At 39.0% G+C, this 16907-nt stretch overlaps 1 protein-coding gene across 4 annotated transcripts in view; it reads left to right on the top strand.

The window, feature by feature from the left end:
* The window catches only part of paqr6 (progestin and adipoQ receptor family member VI), an 18221-nt gene extending 3952 nt beyond the window's left edge, over positions 1–14269 (top strand). For 3 of the 4 annotated variants that reach the window (XM_060861208.1, XM_060861206.1, XM_060861210.1), the window contains exons 2-8: positions 5174–5418; positions 5936–6063; positions 7155–7360; positions 7562–7688; positions 8759–8870; positions 9001–9145; positions 9240–14269. In XM_060861208.1, coding sequence (XP_060717191.1) covers positions 5290–5418; positions 5936–6063; positions 7155–7360; positions 7562–7688; positions 8759–8870; positions 9001–9145; positions 9240–9523 — 1131 coding nt within the window. In that variant the 5' untranslated portion in view covers positions 5174–5289 and the 3' untranslated portion in view covers positions 9524–14269. The remainder of the gene's footprint in view (positions 1–5173; positions 5419–5935; positions 6064–7154; positions 7361–7561; positions 7689–8758; positions 8871–9000; positions 9146–9239) is intronic. The other variant, XM_060861207.1, reaches the window with a different exon arrangement.
* Positions 14270–16907: the final 2638 nt, after the last annotated feature.

Here is a 16907-nt window from a genome sequence, read left to right as displayed (position 1 = left end):
AAAACTTTCACTTTACTGGTTTTTACTCCTGCGTGTCTCTGCTTGTGTCCCTCACACACATGTTGGGAGAAGTTCAGGTTTTTCCAGTAATGTCACACTGTTACTGTACACTTCCTGTGTGTGTGTGTGTGCGAGAGAGAGAGGATGCCATTCAATATATTATATAATAAAAAATAATCTATCAAATCTATACCAGCTTTTTGAACGTCACTGTCGGTTCTTAAACAGTTTAGTTATGATTGTTTTTATGAATTAACAAAAGCACTAAATAAAGTTCTGAAGATGTCAGAAAAATTAAAGTTAAAGCTTTACAAAGCTCTGACACTGCAGACTCCTTCCACACGTTACGCCGACGCATGTTTTTAAAATCCGCTTCAGCGTCGGAACGTACGAGTCTCTCGAGAACGAGGTGTTACTGTGGACAAGAGCCCATGTCAGAACTAGCGCGTTAATATTCGTATAAATATAAAGTTTACATTTACGTCATTTTAGCAGACTCACTTTTATACAGAGCGTCTCGGATGAGAACGTTCATTACATTCTGACCAATCAGAGTGCAGCAAAATTCTAACACATAAAGAAGTACTTAAGTATTTGTGTGTAGAATTGCATGGTGGTGTTCGGTGTTGGAGTAAGAATTTAAGAACGGGAGAGAATTTTGTGTGAACGTGAGCGTTGTATCTCGGCCGTATCTCGACTCCCGGCTCTGTGCCTCTCAACTGAAACATGTAAAACACAGAGGAATATAAAATGTGTCAGGAATGTGGAGTGTGTTGCCAGATAACGAATAAATCACTTTCATAAATAACATCACCAGCCATACAAAAGACACTTTGTGTGTGCGTGTGTGTGTGTGTGTGTGTGTGTGAGAGAAATGTGTGAGAGAAATGAGGCACAGAACGGCATGTTGGAATGCTAGCATTGTTTCAGGCCTCAAAACAACTCTGTACTGTGTGTGTGTGTGTGTGTGTGTTTGGGGGGTGCGGAGCGGTGGGCTGGGGGTTGTACATATGTGACCAGGCACAAGACGACACATTATATACTCTCAAAATAAAAGATTACACAATCAGAATCTGCTAAAACGTGTCAGCGAGAACAGAAACAAACAGTTTGAAAATTTCCAGCTAGCTACCGAATGTTTTCTCTCGTGGTAAAATGTACTCTGATTATTATTTTTTTCAATCAAATCAGACCATTTATAGGACAAACTAATAAAAGTAATGAAAAACCTTCAGACAAACCTGTGAGAAGAATGTTGTTTCAGCTGAGGGCCTTCAGCCGCTAGCTTTACTTTAGCATTAGCGATGCAGCATGTACTCGGATTATAGTTTGTATGTGCTGGTGTCACAGAGTCTCTGCTACGGAGCTGCGACTTTTATATCTGTAGATTTTAGTTTAGTGTGTGTGTGTGTGTGTGTGTGTGTGTGTGTGTGTGTAGCATGGTAGAGGAGCATGACGATTCTGAGCGCAAAGCTGTGTAAAGCTTTGACTCGCCGCACGGTGTGAGGGTGGTGTGTGTGTGTGCGTGCGTGCGGCGAGTGTAAAGGAGTGTGTTCTAGGGGTCAGTGATGTTGTGGGGCATAAATAGTGCAATTGTTGTTTTTTTTTAACGATGTTGACAAAGTGTCACAAAAACTGAGTCAGAAGGGCAGAAAGGCATCGTGGTAAATAACGAACTTAAATTGGTTTCTCCACTCAGTTCCCAAATTAAAAAGATTATGCTGTCTGACGTCCCTCCTTTTATTCCTGATGGGATAATAACCAAGGAGCTTTCTCAGTACGGACGAGTGGTCTCCACCATTAAGAAAATCCCCCTTGGCTGTAGGTCCCCACTTGTTAAACACCTATGCCCCTTTTCCACCGGGGCAGTTTGAGTGCTGGTTTGGAGCCTAATTTAGAACCAGTTCTTTCTGTTTTGACAGCCAAAGCACCGGCTCTGAACCAGGAAAAGTGGTTCTTAAGTAGCACCAAAACGTTGCTGGTCTAGACTTAAGAACCGCTTGTGTCAGGGGCTGTGGGCGGGGCTGTGGGCGGGGCTACTGTTAGCGCATTTGATAATGTAGCTTAAGTATACTAATGTTTAATACTTTTTTACTTTAAGCACACATGATAGTAAGTAGCTACATGCTAAGGCTAACTTTTTTCCTGTGTTAATGATAAAATAACGTTATGTACTTTCTCCATTACAACCTCCGTTTATACAGATTACATGGAGCTGCACGTACACGTTGGATTCGCTGCGTTTGGGTGTTAATGTAGGTTCACAAAGCCATGAGCATTAACAGTAAATCAACATCCGCCATTGTTGTGTTTGTGTTTGTGTTTGTCGCTGCTGTGCTAAAGTTGCTGGGACACGTGACACGTATACAGTGACGTCAGACTCTGTGATGCTCTCTAGCCGGTGGAAAGACAAACCGGTTCTTAGAAGGTTTACCAGTGGAACCAACTTTGAACCAGCACCAGTGCTAGCTCTGAACCAGCACCCGGTTCTTTTTGGTGGAAAAGGGGCACAAGTGTCTTTTATGGTGTTTATGGAAAGTACAGAAGAGCTAAATGCTGTTTTTAAATCTGATATTGATGGTTTTGATCACGGCATCTTTGTATCTTCACATGCAGATATGAAATGCTTTCACTGTGTGAAAATGGGGCATCTTGTTTGGGGCCTGTCCTGAGAGGCAGGGTGACCCCAGTGTTTCTGAGCAACCGGGACAAGAAGCAGCCGAGCTGTCTGGGGTCGTTCCCCCTGCGGCTACAGTTCTTCCGGCTGCTGCACCAGAGCTGAGTGAGAATGAGCTCCAAGCTCAGCCTGCAACCCTGAAAACCTCTGGAGCTCCAACAATCCCAGAAAAACCCAGGAGACGTGGAAACGGTGGAAGAGCCCAGCTTTAAAGTGGCAACAAAAAGGGACAGGGTGAGAAACAAGCAAAGAAACAAAGGTAGATGAAGCAGGGTCAGACGGTGAAGAGTGCATGTCAGGTTCTACAGGAGGAACAGTTATGTGTCGTGTAAAGTGCAGAAGATAAAAACCACAAAACAGCTAAAGAGTTTAGCAATCGAGGAGTTTTTCCCAGACAGACAACAGTTTATTCGTGATGTAAAACATTTTAGAAGAGAATGTGCTTTTTTTTATTAATGTTGAAATGTTTAGGTTGTGTTTTATATTGGAGAGGTTTTTACCCTCTGTTTATTTTATCTACATTTTATAATGAGTGGGATTCACATTGCGAGCTTGGTCAAGATATCAGTGGTGCAAGAGACTACAGCAAGAGAGCTAAATGATATGAACTCTTAAAGCAGAAGCGTATAGATGTTGCCATGTTTCAGGAAACCCACAGCGATGGCAGTAATGCCGCCGATCGTGTGAAGGAGTGAGACGGGTCGGTGATATTAAGTCACAACACAACACTAAGCGGTGGAGTCTTATTCGGTTGAAGAGATTTTAAGTCTCTTAAAGACAGCTTTAAGCTCTCTACAGCTTTTAGTGGTTGACTAAAATACAGAATTTTTGTCAGAAGTAGACTCTTGACAGCACAATAGACAGTGATGGATCTCTGAAGTGCTGGTTTACTCACGCTTTAAAAGTGTGAATGAGATGAATGATGCTTCAAGTTCTTCAGTTTAGAGCAAAAGAATGGACAGAAAAGATTCATACATGCTCTGCGAACAGAATCGGAGACCTCTCATCAGAGCCCACTGAAATTCACAAGCTTCTACTCTAAACTGTACATCAGTGAGCGGTCAGGGGGTTAGAGTTTCCTCCTGGACCTCCCAAAGCTCTCTGAGCAAGTGGCCAGGGAAATAGACAGAGATCTGACGCTGGAGGAGCTTCATGAAGCTCTCCATTGGCTGGAGAACGGACAGGCGCCAGGTATAGATGGCCTCCCTCTTGAGTTTTACAAGACTTTATGGGCAGTTATAGAGCAGGACTTGCTGGACGTCCTACGGGACAGTATACGGGACGAAGAGGTAGACTTCGGGTAGCCGTCCTGACCCTACTGCCAAATAAAGGGAGACCTGACAAACCTGAAGAACTGGTGCTGTCACTGCTGTGCACTGACTGCAAGCTGCTCTCAAAATCATTAGCCTTGAGCCTGTGCCTCGTCAGTCTATATCCGATAACATATAGTGAAGCCATTTAAGTTTGGGACTGGGGATGTGGGCAAACTACACTACCAGGAGGTTTATTGTGGAAAAGGTTTTGGTGTGTACCAGGGGAACTAGGATGGCAATGTAGAGTGTCCGAAAGGCAGATGGAGTTGGTGGAAGCGACCGGTCCCAAGATTGTCCTACAGGGGGCGAACGCTGGTCATCAAAATCCTCGCCGCGTCGTCCATCTGGCACAAGCTGGCATGTATGGATCCACCACCAAATCTGCTCAGAAGCATCAGGCTTCTGATGCATCAGCATCATCTGGATTATTACAGACAGTTGGTTGTCTAAGGTTGGACAAGGACGCTGGATATTTCTGGATGACCATTTTTTTATCGTGGACTTTTTAATATCTAAAAAACAAAACAAAGGCTGTGGGACACAAAAGCACAAAACACCTACTGTGATGCTGAAAGGACTACTGAAGGGGAACTCAGTTTAGCACCAGAGCTAAACTACTGACTACTGTTATCTCTACCCTAATGTATTGATTTATATATCGTCGCTGTCAGGCGGAATCCTCGTATCTCCAAAACCGTTATTTTACAGGAAATTAAAAAAACGCCGTACCTTATCTGCAGTGCACAGGGTTTAGTCCGCGTTACAGTGGATTGTCTTGCGCTAAATTCCTGTCCTCAGACGAGCACCAGAACTAGCGGGGGTCAAGATTTTTTTTTCTTTGAGCCCAGTGTTTTGAAGACATTTACCTCAGAAGACGTGTTGATTCGTTGCGACTCTTCTTGAGGAGAAATATGCCGTGAAGCTCTCCCACGGAGTGAGGAAGAGGTGGACAGTTGAAGTGTCCAATGGAGTTATGAGATTTGCGCTCAAGCTATTTTCAAGACTTTAGATTGGTTAATAACTTGTAAAAATAACAGACCCACGTGGGGACTGACCAATAGCATCGATATGTGAAAAAATATGAAATTGACCAAATTTGGACATACGAGGTTTCCGCCCGACAGCGACGATATCTGTATTTATATATTTACACTTATATATTCTCTTTCTCTCTCCTCTGCAGTGTTTCCCTCATGGGCGGGGCCTGACGGGGGCCGAGGCTGGTCCTGGCCTCTGTGTATAAAATGGGAGGCCGGTGAAGGGCTTCAGTCGTGGGGTCTGGACTCAGCGGTGTGGTGCATGCTGTGTCGTGGAGGAAGAGAGAAGCTGGATCAGGCTTGTCAGAGAGGCAAAGTGGTGCTACAGCTACCCAAAGCCATGCTCCAACTCAAACTGCCCCGCCTCTTCAACATCCACCAAATCCCTAAGGTGTGCAGAAGGTGTTCACTTCAAGTGACCTAGCTGTCGTTTCGCACACTTTATACCTTTAAACGGCTGGAGACAGAAGGTCGTCCCACTGAACCGTACAGTACTGAGTGACATCTAATAACATCACACTGGTCTATTAAAGTCTTTCACTAATCTTTAACCACAGCAATTTAATATGTAAATTAATTATCTAATATTTAAATCTAATATTTAAAAAAAAATAGCCAGATATTCACACAAATCCTTCCCTAAACCTTGCAGAAAACGTCACCATATCAACGATTCAGTGCTTTTTTTTAAATAACAGTAAAAGTTTTAAAATCTACTAATTAGGATGTTTAGAATAATTGGTGCAAGTCTCTGTGAAACGAGCTGTTACCATAGAAACGAGCCCATTATGTTAGGGGGTGTAAATTGAATACGCTCTCGTGAAATAGCTGTAGCTGCAACATTTGTGGTGAATATTTGAGGTCATTTTCCAGTTTTACAGTCTGAGCGTCTGCACGATCGTCCTCAGGTGTTTTGGGAGGATAGCATCATATCCGGTTACAGACATCCTCAAAGCTCCGCCCTGGACTGCATCCTCAGCAGCTTTCAGATGACCAATGAGACGGTGAATATCTGGACCCACTTCCTGCCAACATGGTGAGATGTGGAGCAGCATGTGACGTTCGCTCGCTGCCAAGGCTTTTGGTCTGCGATTAGCTAGTAGAAAGTAGATTATGGAGTGTGGAGCGTGCACGTGGGAGTGCTCCTGTGGTGTGGCACACGTTTTACATTTCTCTTATTTATTTTAATGGCTACTATTAAGATTGGGGTGTAATTTCTAAAATTCTGATTATTTATTTTGTCTAATTTAGTTTTAAAATTCCATCATCTGCCTATGTTACCTGGCAGGTTTAGCATAAATGTTCTTATAAACATCTAAATAGCTCCTAAATGACTCATGGACGTTTTAAATTAATCGGATGATTTGACTCAATGAGTTGACTTCCAAAAGGCTCCTCAATGACTCATGGATATTTTAAGGGAATTGGATGATTTGACTCAATGAGTTGACTCCCAAATAGCTCCTCAATGACTCATGGACATTTTTAAGTGAATCGGATGATTTCACTCAATGAGTTGACTCCCAAATGGCTCCTAAATGACTCCTGGACATTTTGCTCTAACCCTGACAAACTTTGCAATATATCGATCATTTGAGAGAGTTTTTTTTTTTTTTCAAAAGTACTGATGACTCGGGAATGTAAATGATATTTTTCAGCTAAAGAGGACTGCCATGCTGTTTGGCCTTACAAAAGAACGACTGTTTTGTCTGATTTAATGAAATGAATAAAAGTGACAGAGAAAGATGACGGAAGTTTTCATGGAAGCATTTTAATTTGTTTACAATGACCAGTGACCGCATTGACTACAAACTATTCACAATGTTCACCTAGAAGAGCTGATTCAAAGATTTGACTCATTTGACTCATTTGGATGATTAATTATCTCAATAGTCCAAAATTAGTGACCTTTCCTTTGAGAATGATCAACTCTCACAAAGAGATTACCAAACAGTAGTGAGGTGTCATTACAGAACAAATCAGCATTCACCTGTATATCTGATTCAAAGAGTCAACTCCTTTGCAAATGACACATCACTACAATTTATCCTGTTTTACGTTAATTAACCAGATCTGAGTAGTACTGTAGTTAGTAAAAGTATGCCCTGCTTTCTCTGGACTCTTCAGGTACTTCCTGTGGCGCTTCTGTGTGCTCTGTTCTATGGTGGACTTCCTGTCTGAGAGCTACACGTGGCCGCTGCTGGTGTACATGCTGTTAATCTGCTTGTATCCCTTCACATCCTGCTGTGCTCACACCTTCAGCACCATGTCACTCGAAGCTCGGCATATCTGCTACTTCTTCGATTACGGAGCACTCAGCCTTTACAGCCTGGGTACACACACACACACACACACAAACACACACACACTCACACACACACACCAACTCAGTGGATCTCTCTGTTCCATTGCTCATTTGTATCATGTTCAAAAGCTACACTTCAGAAGCTCTCAGTTAACTATGAAGCATACGAGCAGATATCAGTTCATAACAATGTAACCAAATGCCTTGATTACGTCTCTGTATCCTGCAGGTTGTGCAATCGCGTACGGCTCCTATGTGATGCCTGAGTGTTGGGTGAACAGTCGACTCCATCGCCACTTTGTTCCCATCGCCATCGCTAACTCCATCTTCTGCACCAGCACGTCCTGCTACTCCAGGTCAGGAACACCGACGCTACGAGAGAACAGAATTAAAGATGTGTGTAAAGGCTGAGATGGTGAACTTTACTGTCAGGAGAATTATGTTTGTACGGAAGGAGTCTCCAGTGTCAGAGCTTGGTAACAGTCAGAGGTACAGCTGCAAGATCTCAGAGAGAGAGAGAATAGAGAGAGAGAGAGAGAGAGAGAGAGAGAGAGAGAGAGAGAGAGAGAGAGAGAGAGAGAGAGAGAATAGAGAGAGAGAATAGAGAGAGGGAGAATAGAGAGAGAGAGAGAATAGAGAGAGAGAGAGAATAGAGAGAGAGAGAGAGAGAATAGAGAGAGAGAGAGAGAGAGAATAGAGAGAGAGAGAGAGAGAGAGAGAGAGAGAATAGAGAGAGAGAGAGAGAGAGAGAGAGAGAGAGAATAGAGAGAGAGAATAGAGAAAGAGAGAATAGAGAGAGAGAGAGGGAGCGAGAACAAGAGAAAGAGAGAGAGAGAACAAGAGAGAGAAGAGAGAGAGAGAGAGAATAGAGAGAGAATAGAGAGAGAATAGAGAGAGAGAATATAGAGAGAGAGAGAATAGAGAGAGCGAGAGAGAATAGAGAGAGCGAGAGAATAGAGAGAGAGAGAGAGAGAGAGAGAGAGAGAGAGAGAGAGAATATATATATAGAGAGAGAGAATAGAGAGAGAGAATAGAGAGAGAGAGAGAGAGAGAGAGAGAGAGAGAGAGAATAGAGAGAGAAGATTGAGAGAGAATAGAGAGAGAGAGAGAAAATAGAGAGAGAGAATAGAGAGAGAGAGAGAGAATAGAGAGAGAGAGAGAGAATAGAGAGAGAGAATAGAGAGAGAATAGAGAGAGAGAATAGAGAGAGAGAGAGAATAGAGAGGCTGGTGAGGGTACAAATGTTTGTAGCTGCTATAATGTAAGAAAACGGTTCATTAAGTGTTTTAATATACATCCTGTGTTTATGTGCTATAAGAGATTTAATACACTGAGGTCGTGCTGTTAGAGACAGTAAATGCTCCAGTTTAATCTAACTTACAGAGAATTATAAAAACAGTTTTTATTTCTCGTTTTTTTTTATTAGTTTTACTTTTTTCAGGTTTTTAGAATTGCAGTTTCCTCAGAGGAGTAAAGTTTTGCGGACCGGAGCCTTTGTTATTCCCTTCGTGTTTGACACCATCCCACTTGTCTACAGAGTGAGTGACACGAGTGTGATCTCTGTGAATACTGCGTGTGTGTGTGTGTGTGTGTGTGTGTGTGTGTGTTAATTATAGTGTGTGTGAGAGAGAGTTTGTGAGTAAATGATGATATGATGTTGTGTTGTAGCTCTTGCTGTGTTTCGGAGGAAGCTGCACTCACACAGACGCCGTATCCAGTCACTGCTATCACCTGCTGTTTGCGTTCCTCACCTGCTTCCTGTTCGCTTCTCACCTGCCTGAGAGACTCGCGCCAGGACGCTTCGACTACTTTGGTACAGAAAGGGGTTCTGAGATGTTCTGAGACGTTCGTTTGTTGTGAATGTTCACATTTTATACCCTGATGTGTATTTACTTTTCCTCCTGCAGGCCACAGTCACCAGCTGTTCCACATCTGCGCGGTGGTCGGCACACACTTCCAGATGGAGGCGGTTCTGACAGATATGACGTCACGCCAGAGCTGGATCGCCGCCCACTCGGCAGCACCGTCCTTCATGGGAACGCTTGGAGCTCTGGCCCTCGGTGTCCTGCTCAACCTGGGCATCATTGCTCTGTTCAGCGCCAGTCTACTGCGTGCTCCAAACCTCAGCCCCGAGAAAGGAGGCACTACGATCCGCACGTCGCAGCCGAGCGCCGCCGCGAAAGACGAGTAAAACTCTCAAGCGCTTCAGAAAAAAAAGAAGCTCTAAACACGGTCCAGGGACTAAAAATAGAGATGCACCGAAATTTTTATTTCATTTAAAATAATTTTGGCAATTTTTTTTAAATGATAACAATGGCAAAAAAAAAAACAAAAAACAGAAATATTTCTTTTAATTATTTAAGTTTCATTTTTAAAAATAATCCTGATATATAAACTCAAATTGAGTAACCAGGATTTTGAGGTTATAATGCCCAAAAAAAATGTAAACAAAATGACTTTTAATAGTTTAAGACAAATTTCAATAATAAAATCCTCAAAACTATATTAGATTTTATATTTAATCGATAAAATCGATGCATAAATAAATGAAAACTTAAAAAAAAAAAAAAAAATGTAAAAAATATTGATTATATTCTTGCACTAGTAAGTTGTTCAGTGTTGTGAGATGTGGAGAAATCGTCCACAATTCTTTTATTTTTAATCACTTTTAAGCCAAAAATGCACTTTTTTTATAGAATTATATTTGAAATTAACAGCACTATAATTTCAGCAAATTAAATAATTATTTTTTTTTTAACTCTTATGGCTTTTATCTTCCTCATCATATTGAATTTTTTTGACTTTTTCCCTGTTGTTAACGTCTCAAATGACCTCCAGAGGAAGGAGGTAAATTGTGGCCACGTCCACGATCCAAAATTCACCTCTCGTCTGTTTAAAATAAATACCAAACTGAACACAAATGTAACGACACGATTAAAATCCTTCATATAAAATGTACAAAATTTAAAAGATTATTTATGTAAAAAAAAAAAGACATTTAGATACAAAATTTTAATATCAGTATCAGTTACTTGTCCTGTTTATATTTACACAAAAAACCCCAAAAATTGTATAAAAATAATAATCATTATTTATCATAATTATCAGCACAACATCAGCGATATCTCAGACGTATACTTTACATTTTATAATTAACGTACGGTGGTGTGATGTCGTGTCGCTCGGCTTTATTCGGAAACCTCGTTAAAAATGTTAAATAATACAATTCATAATAGAAATGGTACGAAAAAAAATGCGAATGACTAAAAATGAGCCTTGAAATGTCTTGAATTTGTGTGTTTTCAGTTCGGTGCATCACTATTTTAAACCGTATTCCAACAGACAGAACTTCCACAGTCCACTGCTTCATATTTTATTTTATTTTAGTTATTTTACTCCTTTATAGCTCTTTAGTTTGGTATTTCAGCTGATGACCCTGATATTATCACCTTTCTGTTAGAGACAAATTGTTCTGTGGTATGAAACAAGCAAAAAAAAAAAAAAAACCAGGAAGTATAAACACGCTATATATAATAATAATAATTATTTTTTAACAACACCACTGAAGAAAGGTCGGGGTTTAAATGAAGCGAATACTGAATTTTCTACGTTACATTAAGACCACAAGTAGGGATTCTGTGTACAAGACATTATTATTATTATTATGACGTCACTAATTTATGCAAATGTTATTCGTAACAGCAACCAACTGGAAGACGTTATTGAGGAAGTCCTTCAGGGATTTCGTACAGGTTCGTTTCCTCACTGTACAGGAGCGCTGATGCTGCTCGCTTGTTGTCGTTCCTGTTTTCTGCTCCTTTTACAGGTTGTGTGTAAATATTTATTATCTAGGATTATTATTATTTTTTTTTAGAGCGTTCTATAATCCGATAAGCTAATCTGAGTGAAATCCTTTCACCCTAATAACCTTTAGGAATATTGATCAGTATTGATTCTGTAGTCAAACTTCTCTGTGCACATTTACTTTACACTGAAGTCCTTCCGGTGAATTCAGTTCCCTCGGCGACCGTCTTGTTGACGCTCCAGGGTTGTTTTTGTTTGTTTGTTTGTTTTTTCCGGTCGTACCAGAAGACCATACAAAGATCTACCTGAACAAATGATGCTTCACACACGGATTTGCCGTAAGTTTATGGCTTCTTTTATAAGACGTTTATAAATAAAAACAAATATTTTTGCACTTTTTTTGAACGAACACAGCAAAGCTCTTTATAAGGAAGAATCTGATTGGCTGAAGGGGCGGAGCTTTTACTAAAAGAGGTGGGGTATTTTAGGGAAGGGCAGGGTGTTGTCAAAGGGGTGGGGTTTTGGCGTAGATGCGGGGATTGGGTGTTACACATTGAGCTTTTTTTTGTGCATTTTTAATAAAAAAAATTGGTGCTCATAGAGCTGCATAACTCCTTCCTGACGCCTGACGTAACGCTACATGCACAAAGTCTTATTCAAGCAGACGTCATCTGCAGGACTGCGTTTGTTCATATAAATCATCCTTCGTTCAAATAACGTTTGTTCAAATAAATCATCCACCATCCACCTGAAAGTTTCAGTAAAGCTTATGCCATAATAAAATAATCAGTGTTTTCATAACATGTTATAATGCATTCATAAGCTATTACACACCCTAAAGATATTGATGAAAATTAATTAAACGTTGTATCCATCTTTATTATGCATTACGAATTGTTAAAAGCATTCACTATTATAAAGTAAGTGTTAATAACACGTTATGTCACCAGGCCTCATTGTGCATTATGAGACATTATAACGTGTTTATAAATGCCTTATAACCAGTGCTACTGTCTGTAAAGCCTTTTCATCATAAATAAGTATCCTGATAAGTGTAACGCTTTATGAACACATTATAACATGATGTGAATGTAGTTCCTTGAAAATGAAGTGATGCATTTTATTAAACTTTATTAAAGTGACAGAAATAAATCTAAGTAAAATGAATATATTCTTCTGTTATTAAGCTGTCACAGCATTGTTATAACGTTTCATATCACTTTTATTAAGAGACTTAATGAGATACATGGACACGTATTCCTAATCACAAACAGTGAAGTTAGCCATGACATTCTAATGCAGTGTTATAACGCGACATAAAGACATTAAATACACGTCACTTCACTCGGGCGTTATAAACACCTGACGCTGCCATAACAACTAACACTCATCAGTGTTTCTGAAGGCTTGTGTAGGCTTGAGTCTGTCTGAAAGGGCTTATGTAGGGGTTATGTAGCGCTGTGAGCACCGTCCTGATGAACTGATCCACATGTTTTGGACACAGCAGAACAAAGTAAGCAGTAAAACATTTCTACACTTCTGGAGGAAACAATAATCGCTGACTCTCAGCGTTCTTTCCGTCTTTGTGTCAGTAAGATAAAAAAAGTCAAAGTTTTATCAGAAACAGTACGAACAGACATTAAATAGGATTTACAGCTCACTAACCTTCACTTAAGCTTCATTACCGTTCGTTAGCGCTTCATGAGCCGTTATAACCTCTGGTGTGGTGGAGCTGCAGATTGCAGCAGGTGTGAGGTAGAGAATGTAGGATGATGAAGGAGAGCTGTAGTAAGTGATGATGGTATTTTGGATTTTATTTTGAGCAGTGAAACGTGTTTACATTTGATTTCTGTCTGAATGAAACGAAACTGAATTTCTGTTCTCAAATTCAGTCTTTGTGAAATAATCAATGTACGAAATCTTGAATTTTTTTTATCATACAACAAATCTCAGATTCTTTTTATACAATATTCATTTTTATACATTTTATAATTAAATGTTTTTTTTTTTGTTTTTTTTTTATGATTTCATGATTTTTATTTTTGCTGCTTGTTGATTTAAATTTTATTGTTTCTTCTCATATTAAATTCCAAACATTTTGTGTTTTGTTTTGAAGAATAAATCAAACTATTTTAATGACATTCATTAAAGAAAAGCAGACAATTTGTGCATATTCAGGATTTTTTTACATTTTTTTTTTTTGCTTCATTTAGTTGGTTTAGTTTTGTGTTTAATTTTTCAGCAGTCGGTAAACGACTCGGTTGTGAATTTAAAAAGCTTCGTGTTGCTCCAACATTCAGTTTTCGTACATGTGATTATTATAAAAGTGAATTTAAACACATTTACATGCACAGAGTTGTGTACCTGAGAGAGAGAGAGTGTGTGTGAGAGAGTGTGTGAGTGTGTGTTTGAGTGTGTGTGTGTATGAGTGTGTTTGTGTGAGTGTGTGTGAGTGTGTGTATGAGTGTGTGTGTTTGAGTGTGTGAGAGAGAGTGTGTGTGTGTGTGTGTGTATGAGTGTGTGTATGAATGTGTGTTTGAGTGTGTGTATGAGTGTGTGTGTATGAATGTGTGTGTGTGTGTGTGTGTATGAATGTGTGTGTTTGAATGTGTGTATGAGTGTGTGTGAGTGTGTGTATGAGTGTGTATGAGTGTGTATGAGTGTGTATGAGTGTGTATGAGTGTGTATGAGTGTGTATGAGTGTGTATGAGTGTGTATGAGTGTGTATGAGTGTGTGTGTGTGAGTGTGTGTATGAAAGTGTGTATGAGTGTGTGTGAGTGTGTGTATGAGTGTGTGTGTATGAGTGTGTGTATGACAGACTTAGAGCAGGTCCAGACTTGTAGCAATGTTCTGATTCTTGTGTAAATCTAAATGTCATTCTTCAGTCTGTTTAAACAATAATGATAAACTGTAACTAGAAGGAAAGCAGGAAGGTTGCATTAAAAAGGCAGGTTTTATTTCCAAAATGTTTATATTTTGTGTTCATTTCTAACTGGAATAAAATGAGATGAAATGATTTCTATCATCATGTTAATCTGAAGCTGAGCTTAGCTCCATTACCACGGCACTGTGACCAGAGTCGACTGGTGAACTGCTCTGTCTTACACTCACCAATAAAGTATTTTAATAACACTGTGTGTGTGTAAGAGTATATGTAAGAGTGTGTGTGTGTGTGTGTGCATGTGTGAGCGCGTGTGAGAGTGTGTGTGTGTGAGAGTGTCAGTGAGACTGTGAGTGTGTGTGTGAGAGTGTGAGTGAGATAAGAGTGTGAGTGAAAGTGTGTGTGAGTGAGAGTGTGAGTGAGACTGTGAGAGTGTGAGTGAAAGTGTGTGTGTGTGTGTGTGAGAGTGAGTGAGTTAAGATGTGTTGGATTTAAAAAAATGAAAGCATGATGTGGTCAGAAGGTGGCGTCAATCGACCGAACAATTTTTTCAAAAATGAATTAATTTTTTAATTCATTAAAGAAATCTCAGCCACACAAAAACTGTGATGGCAGATCAATAAAATGATGTGTATCGGAGATTGTATTTAATTTATTTGTTTTAATGCTTTGTTTTAAATATGTTAGAGTTCTTAGAATTAATAATATTATTATTAATAATAATAATATTATTAATAATAATTATTATATTAATAATAATAATAATAATAATAATAATAATAATAAATTACCCAGTAAATAATTTTTACTGTTCTTCTTTTTCACGTTTATTTATTTCTTCCTATTTTCACTTTTTTCAGATCAGCTTATTTACTAGTTTTTCTAGGTTTTCACGTGCTCAAAAAATCTGTCTTAAATAAAATTGGTCTATAAATAGAAGTCAGAGATGAAGAGGAAGATGATGATGAAAGATTGTGTTCATCGCTGATAGACGGTAAAAATAATAATGGTATAATAATAATAATAATAATAATAATAATAATAATAATAATGATGATGATGATGATGATGATGATGATGATGATGATGATGGTTGAGTGTCTTTTCATCACTGCCCAGTATTTGAAACACACCACAAAACTGCACACGTTCAAATGATCCAATATGAAATAATTTCTGATTAAATTAAATCAAATTATCCAAATTGGTCGAATCTGTTGCTGCTTTTTTGTGTTCTTTTTCTTTCCCCCTCGCAGCTCTGTGTTTGTGATTAGAGACTAAACTGTGTGTGTATTTTACATCATTGTAGTAAAATACAAATATCAGACATCATAAAACGCTGATTTATTTATTATTAATGATTTTATTATTATTAGTGATTTAAAAAGCATTGAGCTTCTTATCTACAGCGTCCGTGAGCTGTTCTGTGTGTTCTGTGGGTTAAAAAGGGAACTTCTTCTAAAGAACATTTAAGATTTTCACCTGAAGGACAGAAGAAGGCGGAGAAGTTGTGTGTAGATGCTTCTGTGGAGAGAAACAGGTACGTCACTGTTAATAAATAATATTAAACCTTAATCATAAAAAGACAATTAAAAGACAATGATGAAGGATGGAAGATGTAAACAAACAAACAAACAAACAAACAAACAAAGAAAGAAACAAAAACCAGATACATGATTAAATACAACAGCGACAAATCCATGGCAGAAAAATAATTAAAGGTTAAAGGTCACACTGATTCGACTTTATTACTTAAGGTTTAGAGGAAAAAATATTGTAATATTTTAATAAATGTTGATGAAGATAATTAATTCATTAGAGGATGAATAGATGGATAGAAAAAAAAGGTGAAATGGTTTAAACGGATAAATTTCTACACTAATGTCAATTTGATCTGAACTCGATAAATAGAATAACTGAATAAGTTAATAGATGTAGAAGAAGACAATAAATTAATCAGTTACTGGATGGATGGATGGATTAATGGATTTTGCAGCAAAATGGAGAAATGGTATTAATGGTATTTTAGCAAATATTAAATAATTTTCCCCAAACCAGAAAAAAAACCCTTTAATGCATGAATTATGTTTTAATTCCATAAGGTATAAAAAATATTAATTCATAAGTCTAATAATTTCTAAGATATAAATTCATAAGGTAACTACAGACTTTAGCTGCTTTGTTTTATTTGTTTTATTCATATAATAGAAAGATACATTAAAAATAATAAAATAACAAGAAATAAAAAGAAAGCAGTGGGCACGGTGGCTTAGTGGTTAGTACGTTCGCCTCACACCTCCAGGGTTGGGGGTTCGATTCCCGCCTCCGCCTTGTGTGTGTGGAGTTTGCATGTTCTCCCCGTGCCTCGGGGGTTTCCTCTGGGTACTCCGGTTTCCTCCCCGGTCCAAAGACATGCATGGTAGGTTGATTGGCATCTCTGGAAAATTGTCCCTAGTGTGTGATTGTGTGAGTGAATGAGTGTGTGTGTGTGTGCCCTGTGATGAGTTGGCACTCCGTCCAGGGTGTATCCTGCCTTGATGCCCGATGACGCCTGAGATCCCCGTGACCCGAGGTAGTTCGGATAAGCGGTAGAAGATGAATGAATGAATGAATGAAAAAAGAAAGCATCGTTAACATAAACGATCAAAATCTCTGTTAATGTGCAGGAGTCTCCAGTGTCAGAGGTGAAGCTGTAAGTGAGTAACTTCATCTCTCCACCTCATCACTCATTAGTTTACAGTAAAAGCACAAACATGCAGCATTTTATTCTTTTAAGGCGTTTCTGGGAGGTCTGTGAGTAATAAGCTGTAAGATGAGTGTAAAGAGTTCAGATGTTTTCATTTCAGCACATTTCTGTGATTTAATCAGACTTTTCTGTTGATTTTTATT

Source organism: Tachysurus vachellii, chromosome 25 (assembly GCF_030014155.1).
Source record: "Tachysurus vachellii isolate PV-2020 chromosome 25, HZAU_Pvac_v1, whole genome shotgun sequence".
Taxonomy (NCBI): Eukaryota; Metazoa; Chordata; class Actinopteri; order Siluriformes; family Bagridae; genus Tachysurus; species Tachysurus vachellii.
This window is presented reverse-complemented; position numbering and strand designations above follow the sequence as displayed.